This window comes from Taudactylus pleione, unplaced genomic scaffold (assembly GCF_031769625.1).
Source record: "Taudactylus pleione unplaced genomic scaffold, aTauple2 ptg000040l, whole genome shotgun sequence".
Lineage (NCBI taxonomy): Eukaryota > Metazoa > Chordata > Amphibia > Anura > Myobatrachidae > Taudactylus > Taudactylus pleione.
In genome coordinates, this window is record NW_028284442.1 from 34,226,740 (window position 1) to 34,242,907 (window position 16,168).

The 16,168-nt window shown below is 42.1% G+C and overlaps 1 protein-coding gene across 2 annotated transcripts in view; it reads right to left on the reverse strand.

The window, feature by feature from the left end:
- Nucleotides 1-16,168, reverse strand: part of GDPD1 (glycerophosphodiester phosphodiesterase domain containing 1) — a 109,935-nt gene that overhangs the window by 24,109 nt on the left and 69,658 nt on the right. For both annotated transcript variants that reach the window (XM_088455342.1, XM_088455335.1), the window contains 2 exons: nt 11,514-11,559; nt 7,929-8,050 (listed from right to left, as the gene is read on the reverse strand). In XM_088455342.1, coding sequence (XP_088311468.1) covers nt 7,929-8,050; nt 11,514-11,559 — 168 coding nt within the window. The remainder of the gene's footprint in view (nt 1-7,928; nt 8,051-11,513; nt 11,560-16,168) is intronic.

Sequence of the window (16,168 nt, forward strand, 5' to 3'; positions counted from 1 at the left end):
AATGTTGCCAATGAGGGGTATAAAGAAATAATATTAGGAGCCACAGACTCACTGCACAATAGGTCCCTAATTACTCATACAACCAAGCAGTTCAATTAAGGCGATTGCTGAAAGGTTCCGGCGTTATGAACATTTCTCGGCACATCGCAGCCAACAACATCACAGATTTTCCCTTATTCCACATAGTTGTATGCAGGGAAAACTGCCATGTTGTTGTACTGTAATCCTCAGGTATGAGCGCCATTAAATATCGCAGCTCCTCATCTCCACACTTTACAGTCAGAGAGATTTTGTATTGTAGGGTTCATTGTAACAACATCGCAGGACAATGATATCAGCACACCACTAATAGAGCACTTAGAGAACAGGTCAGGGAGCGTCTGACCATGAACTGTGGCGGGGGAATGAACTGCGCAATGGGGATGCGCAAATGGTCTTTACTTTCTGGATTACTCCCCTACTTACTGTATATAGGTTAGTTAGAATATTAATAAATATAATACAAAGTTACCAAGCACTCCAAAGCAAATAAATAATTAGTACAGTGAAAGAGAATATATTTTTCCATTAAAGCTGTATGATACACTGGCCTATTATACAAGGCCTTGTCCTAGCGAGATAATCATCTTATATCCAGGCCTACTCACAGGAGATGTAACTAACAGGCTATTGTTTCTGCCCAATAGATTTCCTGGCTGAATTGCTGATTACTGGTGACTAACAAGATTAGTGCTGGGTGAAGAAGTGCCACAGAACAAGAGTATAGCTGGTGAGGCACTGCCACAGAAACAGTATTTGGTTTTAGTACTAGAACCTAGCATAACTGGTACATACATAAAGTCTAAGCATAAATTATACCATAATAGTCCAACACCACTGGTAGGGAACCAAACAATATGATAATAAGTACAATGATTCTAGTCCCTATTTTGGTGACAAATGAGGTGCAGACTGGTAGAGGTAAAATTAACCCCTCATCACAGGATGGGAGCATGGACACCATCCTTCCTATGGCATTTGGGAGAAACACAGAGTTCCAGAAGGAAAGACACACTTACTTTTCTGTGTATTGTGCACAACAAGCAGTGGCTGCTCTTAACTATCTCATTTACACTGCACTTTTCTAACTATGGCGGTGCCCTAGGGCGGCTTAGCTGGGCCAGTTTGGAGGTGTCCTGCGCTCTGGATTTGAACCCTAGTATGTTAAAGACCTACCCGACAGAGGTTACCCGGGTGTGGTGGGTAGGCCCATAACCTTGGACAAGATTATGCCAAAAACCTCTATTCACTGCAAAAATTTATTTATTTATATACAATCAGTTAATTTGGAGTTGAGCATCTGTATTTCTTCTTTTTGTGCGAAACCACTCAATGCAAAGAAACAACTCAGTTCCTTAATTCATAAAAACTTTGCCAAATTCCTTTTTATTATAGAATAATATCCTGGATTAACATACACCTGGATAAACCTTCACTGAGCACCTGTTGCTTTGTTCATCTGACTGCTTTTATTAAGCGCTCATGCTTACAGTACATGTAGTTCACTTCAAGCTGTACAGCAGCCGCCATCAACAGACGCCTCATTGGAGCCCTGTTCACAGTTGAACTTGAAACTGCAAGTTGAATTTATGCACTTTCAGTATCTAGTTCCTTGGGTCAGCACACTATTGGGATTTTGTGCCTTGTCTGCAGTAAAGTTCGACTACATCTACTTATAACTATTGAGCTTTAATACATCAGACACTGTGAGCTGGATTTGCTCATTACAGCAATTTGCACTGAGCTGGAATTTAATGTCCCTGGGGGTGATGCACTAAGCCTAGGAGAGTGATAAAGTACCAACCAATCAGCTCCTGTCATATTTCTAACACAGCCTGTAACATGGCATTTAGGAGCTGATTGGTTAGTACTTTGGGCCCCATTTATTAAGAATCGCATTTGCAATGCGATCTGGGCATGACATTACCTCCTATGATCGCATTGCAAGATGCAACCATAACTCCAGAATGTATTATCCGTTCGTGCTGGAAAGCTACCGGGGCTCTGTGCATTCCCGCTGACTGCACATGCATGGCCGCCATTGGTGGCGAGGAACCCTCTCCCGGCTAATTATAGCAAGCATAGCCCATGGGCTACAACAGGCTAACGCCATCTACAGATGGCGTTAGCTGTGGGGGCCAATCTCCGGGTTGCATTGCATTCCGGATGTTGGTAAATCTGGCAGCGTCGCATACCCTATAGAAACCTATGGGGGATGCAGCTGCCAGCAGGAATGGACGGATCGCAACAGGAATCAGAGATAAATGCTGCGGCCCCTCCTTCATACATCTGGAGGAAACTTAATATTTGCAGTTAACCCCCGAAAACAGTTTTTGGGAATTAAGCCTCAAATATACAATGATAAATGAGCCCCTTTATCACTCTCCAAGACTTAGTGCATCTCCTGTCTGTATACATTAGTTTTCAGCCTCCTTGAATATTTTGGACATTCATGTTTACTCAATTCAAGCTATATCAACTGTCTATGTGTATAATTACTAGTGGTACAAACCATTCATGACTCCAGGTTATATATGTGTGTGTATATATATATATATATATATATATATATATAAAACCTGGAGTCATGTATGGCGCTGGTCTCTATCATGTGGGCAGCATGTTGGTTCTCCCCTTTGGCCTTTGTTAAACATTACTGGAGATCATCTTTTGATCCTAGAACATCTACTTTTCTCAGAGCTACCACCTGGTGTGTAACAGTCAGTACACTCGCTGCTGTCATGAACAAAGCAGAAGTTTGTAGGAATCTACAATCTGCAACATAATTTGTTCTAGGTCATTATAATTGATACTGAGCACCAACAGCCTTCCCTGCCTCACCATTATGGTTACATGGCCAAAGGCTTCTTTGAGAAGAACATCTACCACTGGTCTCCTTGATACCAAGAAAGGACAGAATACATCTTCTAAATGGGGATGGATACGGGATGCCGGCGGTCAATATCCAGATGCCGGCATTCCGACAGGGTCGTAATCCTAACCCTCCCCCTCTCCTAACCCTCTCTGGCCGGGTGAGTGTAGAAATCTTTTCCATTTCTTCCTCATGACATAGCAGGTTACAAAAGGCAGCTTGCCACCTAACTGATCCCCACTGGTGTGGTGAAATATAAACTATACCCCTATCATTCATACAAATTAATCTGTCAAAAGCTAATTCCGTACAACAAATTAATGGCCTGATTCAGCAGAAACTGCAAGCAACGCAGCTGCGAAAATATACTAATGCCTGCCAACACTCAGCCAGCATAAATACCCCCACTACTACTTTCTCACATGCATCCACTGTAGCTCTTCTGCGTAAACATTGGTATCATCGACGCACATCGACCACTCATGCAGCATTTACAATAGCTCTGACCTGCCGCAGACACTACAAGTCTCCTCGCACGCAGTGGACTCTCCAGCTGTGTATGCAATCGCAGTGGCTAATTTATTTGCGCCCAAGCAACGGGATTCAAATGGACAGGCACACCTGCGTTTTACTGACCGCTCCCCCATCACCACCCCCAAACACTCACAGCCTCTCACTCACTCTGAGATGGATTCCTCTGTGCGTCTGTAATCGCAGTGCGATCGCCACACACATGCAGAGCGGATTGTACGCATGCACAATGGCAAACAATCGCTCCATCTGCGTACGTAGTTGCACTAATGATCGCTGCTGAATCAGGCCCTAAATTTGCAGATCACAGATTCCTGCAAACATCTGTTTTACATACTGTAATGATTACTGTATCTATAGGGAAACATCTGTACATGGTGACGGTACTCACCATAACATAACTAAGCATGCTACCAGGTGCACTTGTTTGTATTTTGTGTGAAGAATAATAAAAACATAGTTAAAAACCAAAAGGAAAGTTCCATTGTATTATCTTGATTTGCCATATACAGTACCCGTTTATATGAGATGGCAGTGATGTGAGGCTTCTATTGGACTGATCAGTAAGATTGTGGGGAGATTTCTGTATTATATCTTTAATCTTTAATTCAGAGAGAAATCTTGTGTTTCTCTCATTCTGCATCCACAGAATAGGACATTTAATCATTATGCTGACTCTTTAGTTACATTACATGAGCATGAACAATAACCACCAAAGCCTTTGCAGCAAGTGTTATATTCTCATGCAAAGACAATAAACAGACAGCAATGATGTTACTGTGTGAGAACAGCAAAGAGCCGCATGTACTGAGCAGCTATAACCATCATTCCCAGTTGGATGTCTCAGTGAAAGATAAAAGCACAATATTAGCAATCACAAACGGCCTCATATGCGATCCCTCTTCAGACGTGTATGGGAGGAAGCTGGGGAGAATTATTTGTTTTACTGATGGTAGTTATTTATTAAACAGTAGTTAGCTGTACAGGAAGGAAATGTAATCACACAGCTGCCCAATCTAAATATACAGAGAGCAATGCAATGACTAAACAATCATTAGAATACACCCTTATATATAAAATACACCACGTTACACAGACCCGGACAATAACATATTATAGATAATATTAGTCATTCTAATAATTATACTTTTATATAGCACTTTTCTTGCACTTGGACTTAAAGTGAATTACGTTTGCATTTAAAAACACAAGATAAAAAATAAAGTTAACAGAAAAGAGAGCTCAGCATTTGGGTGGTATTTGTTAGGAACGAAAGGGACATTAGTGAAATGAGTGAGTAAACAGGTGAGTCTTCAGCCTCTAGAACTGTGCAAGGAAGTGAGTTCCATAGAGTCAAAAGCCATATAAATGATGGGGGATTCTAGGTACTGCTAATAAGTCCTTCAACTCCAGAGTAAAGTAATCGAGCAGGGCAGTAAGGAATCAGAAGCTGCTTTAGGTACCCTGGGCCCTGGTTATGTAGGGCTTTGAATGTCAGTAAGACAATGCTGAAATATATTTGCCATCTTACAGGCCGCCAGTGAAGGGACTAGAGAATGGGTGTTATGTGGCTGGAATGGGGCTGGTTTGTTAACAGACTGGAAACTGCAATATGTACCATCTGCAAGCGCTGCAATGCTTTTACTGGGAGACCCAGGTAGAGAGCACTGCAGTAGTCCAAGCTTCATGATACAAATGTATGTATAACTTTAGGCAGATCTTCTGAGGGAATTAAATGCTTGATACTAGCTATGTTCCTCAGATGATAGGATGACGATATGAAGTGTGAAGCCACAATCCAGCGAGTGGTCTGATGACCAGGAAGTGATCAGATTATTGATCACTTTGCTTCTTAATTAACATATATGCCCCTAAAAGTGAATTTGATCTCAAGCAAGCCTGATTATAAAATAAAGTAATAATTTGTAAAAATTTTAAAAAAGTTATGTTCCTTTATTATCTGGTGTCAGTGTCCAGCTATTATCATGGAAAAATAATTGACCAGTTATGCTTGGGGTGTATAAACCCATCACAATGGTTTATGAAAGATGACAATTATCATTATATGTTGTGAGGGAAAGAAGCTGATAGGTGAAATATGTAAGCATGTAAGTTTTAGATTTCTCTATCTTGCATCCTTAATGAGGAGAAGTCTTTAGAAATGTGATTCTGAAAGGGGACATATACAATTGTAGTTTTGAACTTTACAGCTTTTACTAAAAACGTATAATCAGATTTCTTTCCTTCCCCTTGATACAGAAGAATCTGGAATTATTGGTCATGTACAGGATTTATCTCCTTTTCCAATTTTATTTTGTAATCTTCTGCATAGTTTGATGTTTTTTTTTATAATAGCGATCACTGTACGTTTTATAGTATATACAATGTTAAAATATTAATACTGCTGCCTCCTGGATGTTTTAATCAGATTAAAGGTGGGTACACACTAGATGATATGTCGTCCATTCCGACGGACCAGGCCGTCATATCATCCACATCGGGCAGTGTGTACCCGCTATCAGCGACCATGCGCGCTCCTGCGGGGTTGTTCATCACATCGAGCCTACATGCTGCTCACCTACATGCTGCTCATTCTGTCAACTGATGAACGACCCCATGCACTGGTAACATATCGTGCGGTCGTTTACCAGATTGTGTGGTGTGTACGGGGCGCACAGTATGCCGCGCGTCGTATCGTGTATCGGCTGGGTACACAGATCGCCTATTGTGTACCCAGCTTTACATACGCTTCCTAGAAAATAACCTGACCATCTGACTACTGGGGTGTATTGTTTTATCCCTTGTCTGCTGCATTGCTGGGCACTAGAATGTACATGTGTATTAAGCCAGGTACACACTAGACGATATGTCATCCGATCCGGCAGATAAGACGACTTATCATCCACATCGGGCAGTGTGTACCCGCTATATTGCCAACGATGCGTGCTCCCGCGTGTCGTCAGTGACATCACCCGTTGGACCTGCTTGCAAGTCCGACAGACGCTGTCAACTGCAACATGGCCCCCATTGTTGTTCCGTCACTGCCGGCATCAGCAAATGCCGATGCCGGCACCCCTGCTGGGACCAACATTGTGCGGGTTACACATCGTTTAGTGTGTACCCAGAATTACAGTTTATGGGGTGGTCCTATACACATCAGATATTGTGGTGGCACCACTGTATAGTCTGTGTAAGCAGTTGGTTGCAAGCTCTAACAATTTCTAGCCTGCATGTAAAGAGATGTATTGTGGGGGAAATGTTTCAAACCTTGGAGAGAGATAAAGTACCAACCAATCAGCTTCTGACATTTTACAGACTGTGGGGTCTATGTACTACTAAGCCTTGGAGAGAGATTACATTTAGCTTCTAAATGTCATTTTTCAAACACAGCCTGTAAAGTGACAGGAGCTGATTGGTTAGTACTTTATCTCCGTCCACTTTATCTCTCTCCAAGGCTTAGTACATAGACCCCTGTGTTTGAAAAATTACAGAAGCTGATTAGTTAGTACTTTATCTCTCTCCACTTTCTCTCTCTCCAAGGTTTGATACATCTCCCCCCGAGTGGTGTAATCATTAACCTCTTAGCTGCATCCAAGTCATATGTTTAAAGTTAAACATATACGACTGAAATAGAGGAAAATATACCTGTGCGCCACACAGACCCTTCACCAAAATCCTAATGAGTCTGAAAGACACTGGACACTATACACAAGAAGGGTAAACTTCATATTTTGTTAGACTACAGCCACCAAATCCTGCGCGCCTCTGACAATGCCAATGAGCGCTGGAGACTGCACTTTCATAAAATCGGAAAAAACTCAGGGGTTAGAAGTATAATAGTGTTTTACCCATGTTTATATTTATAGAGATACTTAATGCCTTTTATTATGTTCTTTGAACTATGGGCCTGATTCAGAGGCGCTCGCTATTTGCGAGCACTCGCTCTGAATCAGGGCGTGACGTTTTTTTTTTTTACCCGGCCTCCAGTCTGCTCGCTAAGCTGTGGGAGACTACCCACAGCTTTAGCGGGCGGCCTGGCGATGGTCGCGATGGGCTTGCGAGGAGACCCTTGTGGTAGGGTCTCAGGTCTCGCAAGCCCGAGTGGACTTCCTGCTCTAATAGAGCAGGAAGACCACTACTGACATCACGAGTGCCCACAAATGGCAGGCATTCCTTAAGGAACGCCTCCGTTTGTCCAGCCACCCCCCCGACCCGCCTACAAAACGGGGCGAGCTGTCGATCAACATCGACAGCCGCCTACGAGCGATATGCGCTCGCAAGTGGGTCTGAATCAGGCCCCATATCTTAAGCCTGTTTTGTACATTTACTTAAATCCTAATGCAGTAAAATAGAGCATGCTGCGTGCTCGCCACTGAGTACTGAGGACACATTTACCATGGAGAGCTAAGGACTGAATAATGGCAGGAAATGTAGGTGCATCCACCAGTGTGTGTGAGACCTGTGACGGTGTGGGCACATCACATACCTTCATCACAAGAATGTCGTTATTCACTTTGATGTCTATGTTGATCGGCGTTTCTGGAAATGCTTCAAACACTTCTCTCAGCAGTGGTATACGTTTGTCTTCTCCACCATTACAGCAGCAATCTGCGGAGCATGTCCCTAATCTGTTACTGACAGAGCAACGTAACACAGTACACAACAAGCACAGCTATTATATATAACAATCACACGTATATTCCAAAAATAAGTAGAAGATATTTCATATAAAGATGAGCGATGGAAGCATTTGATGCACGCAGACTTCATATCAGTAAGTATATTGAACTTGACAATAAAAAGTGTATACAGTGTTAAAAATGACAATAGTATTTTAGCCTGTAGATATAGAAAGAATAAGGAGCGGATGCACAGTGGGACGTACTCCGGTTTGCCCCCATGCTTGCACACATGTGCCTATGCAGACTTGTGCTATTCTGGCATTTACGCCTGCCTGTGCCTAGAGACAGGGGACAGGGGAGGGAATGGACAGCCTAGTGTTACTGAATACTGTAAGAGTGTTTATATGCAAAGGTGGCTCATGCAGGCTGGCAGCGACACGCGTGTTAGGTGGCTGCTACAAGGCAGATACAAACACACGCTGATGGTGATGACGTGTCATAGATCAGGCACATGTGCTGCCGATGTGGAGGTGAGTGCATGTAATGATGCGTGTAGCTCTGCACATGGCTAAAATACGCAATGTTTGCATGTTCTGTTTTAGAGTAATTTACACCCATTTTGCCAATAACTCTGTAAAAGCCCCTACAGAAGTAACCTTTACTACAGTACATTTTCAGGGCATTTGAGACTCACTTTTAAATACCTTAATTTCTGCTTAAAATATATGTACATAAGAGGTGGTAATCATTTTCTACAGAAATATTTTGACAAAATAGCAAATTGAGACATGAAATAGACAAATAAATGAAATGTAATGTAGATAGTTGAAGGGTTATGCACCTAGTCCATGGAAATTAGTGTGCTAAATAACTTAAGCCGCACACACACTTAGTGATATGCTCCATGAGCGATATCGTTAAGTGTTTTCCTTATACAGCTGGGCTCAATATTGTTAACGATATCGTTCAGTGACCTCACCCTCCCTCATCCCTGAACATGCACAACTGGACGATATCGTCAGGTTGCCCTGTATGTTCAGACAACGCCAGACATAGTTAACAATCTGCGGGAACGCGCATCATTAATGATATTGTGCCTATAGACTGGACGATATGAACGATAACGATATCGTCCATATTGTTCAATTTATCACCTAGTGCAGCGATTCCCAAAGTGTGCGCCGTGGCTCCCAGGGGTGCCGTGGCGCTGATGCAGGGTTGCCGCTGGTGGATGGTCCTTCAGAAAGTCAGCTGATCGGGCCGCGCGCTGCCTCCTTAGCTGCCCGTGGTTATTTACACAGCAGCACAGTCGCCCCATGCTGTACTGCTGTCTAGTCTCAGTGATTGACAGTCAGAGCCGTGAGGCCCCGCCCCCTCCTTCTATTCCCGGCAGTGTGTGACACCTGGGCTGAGGCTCTTCTGCTGTAGGTTATGGTGCATACACACGATCAGATTTTTTCTTCAGATATGGACGATAACGATTTAAAAATCGTTCAGTCGTTCATATCTGAAGGAAAATCGTTCATATCTGACATGCCTGAACGATGGACGATCAACGATGCGCGTTCCCGTTTGTCAGATAACGATATCTGACATCTGATGGGTTTGCAGTCAGACTTGGACGATTCCATTCATTTTAATGCAGTCAAAAATCGTTCAATCGTTCAAATCGTTCAAAACTTTGGTCAAATCGTTCAAATCGTTCAGATCGTTTAATCGTTCATCTGACAAATCTGACAAGTCTGACAAATCTGACCGTGTGTACGCTCCATTAGTGATAGACTGTATGTAACACAGGGTCTGTAATTTTTAGATAGTGTAGTTGTTATTATTAAATAATTTTAATATATGGAATATAATATTTATTTTAACCATTTTATTTACCATTAAATTTTTGATTGTTTTAAATAAGTGGCCAAATATATAATTACATGGTTATATAGATATTTTAAACAGAGATAAATTACAAAAGTTTAGTAAACTTTATTATCATGTATTTTATCTTTAGCAATAATATCATTACCATTATCCTCATCACTACCTTCCACCCCACACCAATGCTAAATATAGTCCATAACAGTGGGGGAGAGACAAGAAGAGGTGCTAAGTGCCAAGTGTGCTATAACCAGCGCTATTTGACTCTTAGGGCCTGATTCAGAGGCGCTCGCTCTGAATCGGGGCGTTCTTTTTTTTTTTTCCCCGGCTATTGTCGCGACCATTGTGGGCTTGCGGTGAGACACTGCGGTAGGGTCTCGGCTCCCGCAAGCCCGAGTGGACTTCCTGCTCTAGTAGAGCAGGAAGTCCACTACTGACATCACGAGTGACGTGAGTAGGGCCGCCCACACACGGCAGGCCCAAAGCGAACGCCTGCGTTTGTGCAGCCACCCCCCTTCCCCGCCTACAAAATGGGGCGAGCTGTCAATCAACATCGACAGCCACCCCGTCTTGTAGTGAGCCCCGAAGCGACGGAGGCGGCGTATGTGAAGTGTGGGAACATTGAATCAGGCCCTTAAAACCAACATCAGTATGTATGAAAGCAGATAATGTAGAGAAAAATCACTTTTCTCTATGTTAACTGCAAACATCTAATGAATTTGACCCCTCCATACCATAGTATGGCGAAGGAAAATCATTCAGATGTTATTACAAAAAAATTATTAAGTGCAATTTTGTGGCTTATTGTTTTTTAATATATCAGCAGGATTACCTCTTGCTTTTGTTTTTCAATTTATTAATTTATGTAATTCTTTATAGTAGCTACTTCGTTGTTAGGATCTAAAGTTGTGTTTTCTTTTGGCCTAGGGGTGCCGCAAAAAACGTATGAGACATTTATGGTGCCGTGAAGTTTGGGAATCACTGGCCTAGTGTGTATTGAAGTCGATTTAAATTGACCTTTAGTAAATATATCCCCACTTCTTGGGGTATATTTACTACTAAAGTGCGGGTTCATAGAAGTTCAGTTGTTGCTGGAGCAAAAATCAGATTCTACTTATCATCTATCTGGCACTAGATAATAGCTAGAATATGACTGGTTGCTCTGGGCAACATCTCCACTTCTATAAACACGCGCATTACTAAATATACCCTTTTGGATCAGAAAGGTCATGTGGGCACCTCTAGGAGGATATCATGGGGATGATTCATCCAGGAACATTTTACTGTGACCCCTGTGAATTGGTAGCTGTCACTCTGGCTGTGGTGTTCTGCCTACCTCTGCATCATCACAATTAGGATGTATGAAAGGTTTAACTTGATGGCCTTGTGTTATTTTTCAACCTCAGTAACTATATGTCACTATATAGCATGGCATGATGACAAAGAATGATTATGCATTCACTCTAAGCTCTTTATCACAAGACAACTTAGTTAAATATCATAGTTCATGTTTACCCTAGCAGAGATAATAGATTTATCTAATAGTATAGCAATAACAGGAAAAACGTATTTACCTTTTTCAAAGGTCACATCCAGTTGCGGTAAGTATGGAGGCAGATCCTGCAAAGGCAGAGATACATTTATGTGCTTGCACAGCAATGCCATTACTTCACTATACAAATACTATATTAAGCTGCATATTTGAACGCAAAATATAAAATAGGCAATGTCCTGTAACCAATGTCACACACATGGAATACGAATGTCATTGCTTTATCCCTCTATTTTATCTATTTGTAATCACTGGACATCATTAAAATGTAAGATGCTTTGGTTATGCCTCTGTGGGTGATCCCCCCATGACACAAGGGATAGCACGGATAGCCTCCACTCTCATGAGACACCGCCCGAGTACAGACGATTCCCTAGCTGTGCTGCCAGGGGGCATGTTGTGCTATACTGTAGCTGTCACATCACTGGCCTGCCTCTTACCAGCCCCTTCACTGACATAACCATTAGGTTGTCTCCTACTATACGGCTTCATTTAGGCTTAAATGAATCATGAAAGTAAAAGTGAGACTGCCCTTATAGGGGTAATTGTGTGACACTTTTTATTACTTTGCTCAGAGTACCCCGGAAAAATGCACTTATACACCAAAGTACAATACAAGGTATCATTGAGTCCCACTAGAAGTACATGACAAGTCATTGAAGAAGTTATTTTAAGTTATGTGGTGCAAAATCAACATTCTTTTGCCTAATGGAAATGGTTGTGTGGCTCTCCACATGGCAAGGATCTCCTTTCTATTTATTTATCTATCTATCTATCTATCTATCTATCTATCTCCTTCATATCTCTCTACCTATCTAGAAATATTACATGAGATATCTAATATCAACCAAAGACCCCAATGTTTATAATGTTGCCAACTGTATCAGAAGACGACAGTGAGACTAATGTCTGTACTCAATTACCAGCATTTGATACTTTGCAGGTCAGATCTCTTTGGAGCTCAGATATATAAATAAAGGATATTTGTGCTAATGAAATGTGGCTTAAGAAATAAATGCCAGGAGAGGAACATGGAAGGTGTCACAGTGATTGAATTAGCCCCACTGATATCTGTTACACCTGGAGCACAAATACCTCCTAAATCTAAGGCATTGTTACATATGTATAGGACGGTAATTCTATTATTGTGCATACACACGGTCAGATTTTTATTCAGATATGAACGATAATGATTTAAAAAATGGTTCATATCTGAAAGAAAAATCTGACATGTGGGCAACAATGAAGGATGAACGATGCACGTTCCCGTTTGTCAGATAACGGTATCTGACATCTGATGTGTTTGCAGTCAGCTTTGGACAATTTCCATTCATTTTAATACAGTAAAAAATCGTTCAATCGTTTGTAAATCGTTCATCTGACATATCTGACTGTGTTTATGCACCTTTAGATTCACAAACAGGAGGAATTTCTACTATGAATGTTGTTACCCAGATGTGATCCGTCCACACCAGCTTACATGGATAATTTAGCTCATACTGTTAAGGGGCTGACACACTAGGCGGTTAGGAAAGACAGTACGATTACGACATCGTAATCGTACAGTCGTTCCTCTACACTAAACTATATGTCATTTAGTGCAGGCACCCTCCATCATTCCTGAACATGGCCAATCTGTCGTTACCGGCAGATTGGCCTGCATGTTCAGGCGATGATAGATGTCGGAAACAACCAGCGGGAGTGCGCATCGCTGGTCGTTTCCGACATTATAGTGCACGATTTGTGCACGATTACTGAGCGATTGCACGATTACAATGTCGTAATCATGCAATCGCTCAGTAAAATCGCCAAGTGTGTACGCACCTTTTGTACATGGCAGGTTGTACACCTCAGAGAGCCAGTGACAGGAGAAAGTAACAACACTGAGCACAAACACTGAACGAAATCAAGAACGATGTCATTCAGTGCCGGGCTCCCTCCCTCCCTCTTTTGTCCAGGAATGATGATGTTCGTCCATGTAAGATGACATTTTGCCTCGTTCTGAGTTCCGTTTTTTTGGAGGGAAAAATCCGAACTCCACGTGCAAACTCGAACCTATCCGAGCCTGCACATCCCTAATATATATATATATATATATATATATCTGGCAGTAGAACATTATCACATATCTATCTGCTTATATTGGGGCAGGCTTAAAGCTGGGGCCCTGACATTCAAGGTTTTATCAAAATGAACAGATCACACGTTGTTGTACCTACATAAGACAGTCAGAAATTATATATTTTTTGTGAGTTCATAAATGTACGAAATGTATATTTTGGCTTATTGCTCTTTAACATGTAATAAAACACATGGACATCATTGTAATGAACATAAAAACGTATCTCTACATATTACATTGTTTATTACTGAGAAACAACTTTTGTGCAATACATTGATCAGATATCACAGAGCCCCTTGTTAGATTATCAGGTAAATGAGTAAAAGTTTCATACACCCACAGCAAATGTTACAATAAAGACTTTAGAGCAGTCTTATTCATGGTTCTTATTCTCATCCTAACTCATATGATCAGTAGCTGCTTATCCCTACAAGCCAATATCTGTAAATACTGTATATGTGATAGTCTCAGGTGTAAGGTAAATGATGCACAGTGGATTAGCACATGCTAATATCAATTCATGTTGTTTGTGTTTGTACAGGAAGTGGTTGGAGCGCTGACTATAATCAGCTTATTGCAGACTCGCGTCAATTGGGGAAACGTAATATGTATTGTGTTTGCTGTTTTACCACCATCATGTAAGCTGTACCTCCACTAATAGTGATATATACATTGCTTACCCCAAAAGCCAATAATTAAAAAATAAAGAAAAATGACTTTACCAATGGCCCAATTAGTATTCTGGCCAATTAGGGGTAAATTTACTAAAGTGAAAGTTTTTAGAAGTGGAGAAGTTGCCCATAGCAACCAATCAGATTCTAGCTATTATCTTCTAGAGGGTGCTAGTTAAATGTTAAGTAGAATCTGGTTGCTATGGACAACAACTCTAATTTTATTAAATTTACCCCAGTGGTGTAACTATAAATTTTGCAGTTTACAGTATTTTTCATTTTTCCTCCTTGTAATAATGCCCCTTGCACATTATGTCACACACCGTAATGCCCCTTGCACATTATGCCACACACCATAATGCCCATTACACATTATGCTACACACTGTAATGCCTATTACCAAAGTGCCACTTACATATTTTCCCCCTGAAACCATTTTATGCCCCACAGTAAGGCTCGCTGTCAGGGGTTTTATGCTCATTACCAGGGGTTTCATGCTAGTTGCCCGGGGTCTCTGAGTTTCATGCTTGTTGCCAGGGGTTCCATACCTGTTGCCAGGGGCTCCATGCTCGTTGCCAGGGGTTTTACGCTCGTTGCCAGGGGTATAATATACATATATTTGGGAGTGTATGTAAATGGGGGCACCGGTGCTACTTTGAATTCACAGGGCATCCCTGCTAGTCACAGGGTATCCCTTCTAATTCACAGCACATCACTGCTGGTCACAGGGGATCCAACACAGTCGTATAAAGCATCCTATACCGCCAGCATCCCTCACACTGCATTTATATGTACAGTACACCATGTATCACAGAGCACCAATCATCATCACCATAACGAGCATCCTGCACAGATTATCCCTCCCTTACACAGAGAACAACAAAAGCAGATCATTGCTCCAGTACACAGAGACAGAGCATTGCAGCTTGAACACAGCAGCATCCTGAGTGGCCTGGGTGCGGGATTTGGGTGTGGGGGGCGTCAAGTTGTGGCCACTGCAGACCCATCGGCTCCTCCCACCGATGTCTGACAGCCCAGAGGAAGAGGAGAGAGAGCCAGTATGAGTCCCTATCTGACAGCAGGAAGCGGCTGTACTCCTCCATCTCCTCGGCACAGTACAGCTTGGGGGCCCCTTGGTGACCAACATGCTAGAGGTCCAGTAGGGCCTCTAGTATATGTCTCCTCCTAGGCGGCGGCCATTTTTGGAGGGCCGTTTTCAGCAGATTTCATGCGGACTAGTCCGCATGGAATCTGCACCCCCCCAGCCACCGCGCCCCACAAGCCTCCACGCCCCCAAGCCACCGTGGGGTCTGCAGGGGCGGTAGTTACGCCACTGATTTATCCACTAGAGCGGTTTTTAATGGCTGGGGCAAATGGCACTATAAACAATTTCTCTCTACAAAAGCTTACATGAAACCATATAAAGCTATCCTGCCTGAGTGGGCGAAGCCACTATGTGCTTTGCTGATTACTGTAAGGCACTTTGCATGTATGACTGCATTTACTTGGTTACTGTCAGTCATTGAATATGAGATTCCTTTCCCCTTTACAACACTAAAAACGTGATACCAAACTTTGCTTTCACAAAGGTTTTATTCTGGTCCCTGATTATAAAATTGTAATTTTATTTTGTAGTTCACCCGACTGGAGTTCCCCATGCAGACATCATAGGTAACGTATGAGATCATGTCTGTTATATAGAATGCATTAGCCTATAGTGACTACTTAATGAATAATGTAACACAGCCAATATAAACATGATTTGTCTTTAAGACCAGGTTTAATAAATGTATGATTTTTGTTTATTTTAGAGGTAACACCCGTTGCAGATAATGAGGACACATCTAGGAATGATGCAACGGATGAATGTAAGCCACTAAAATC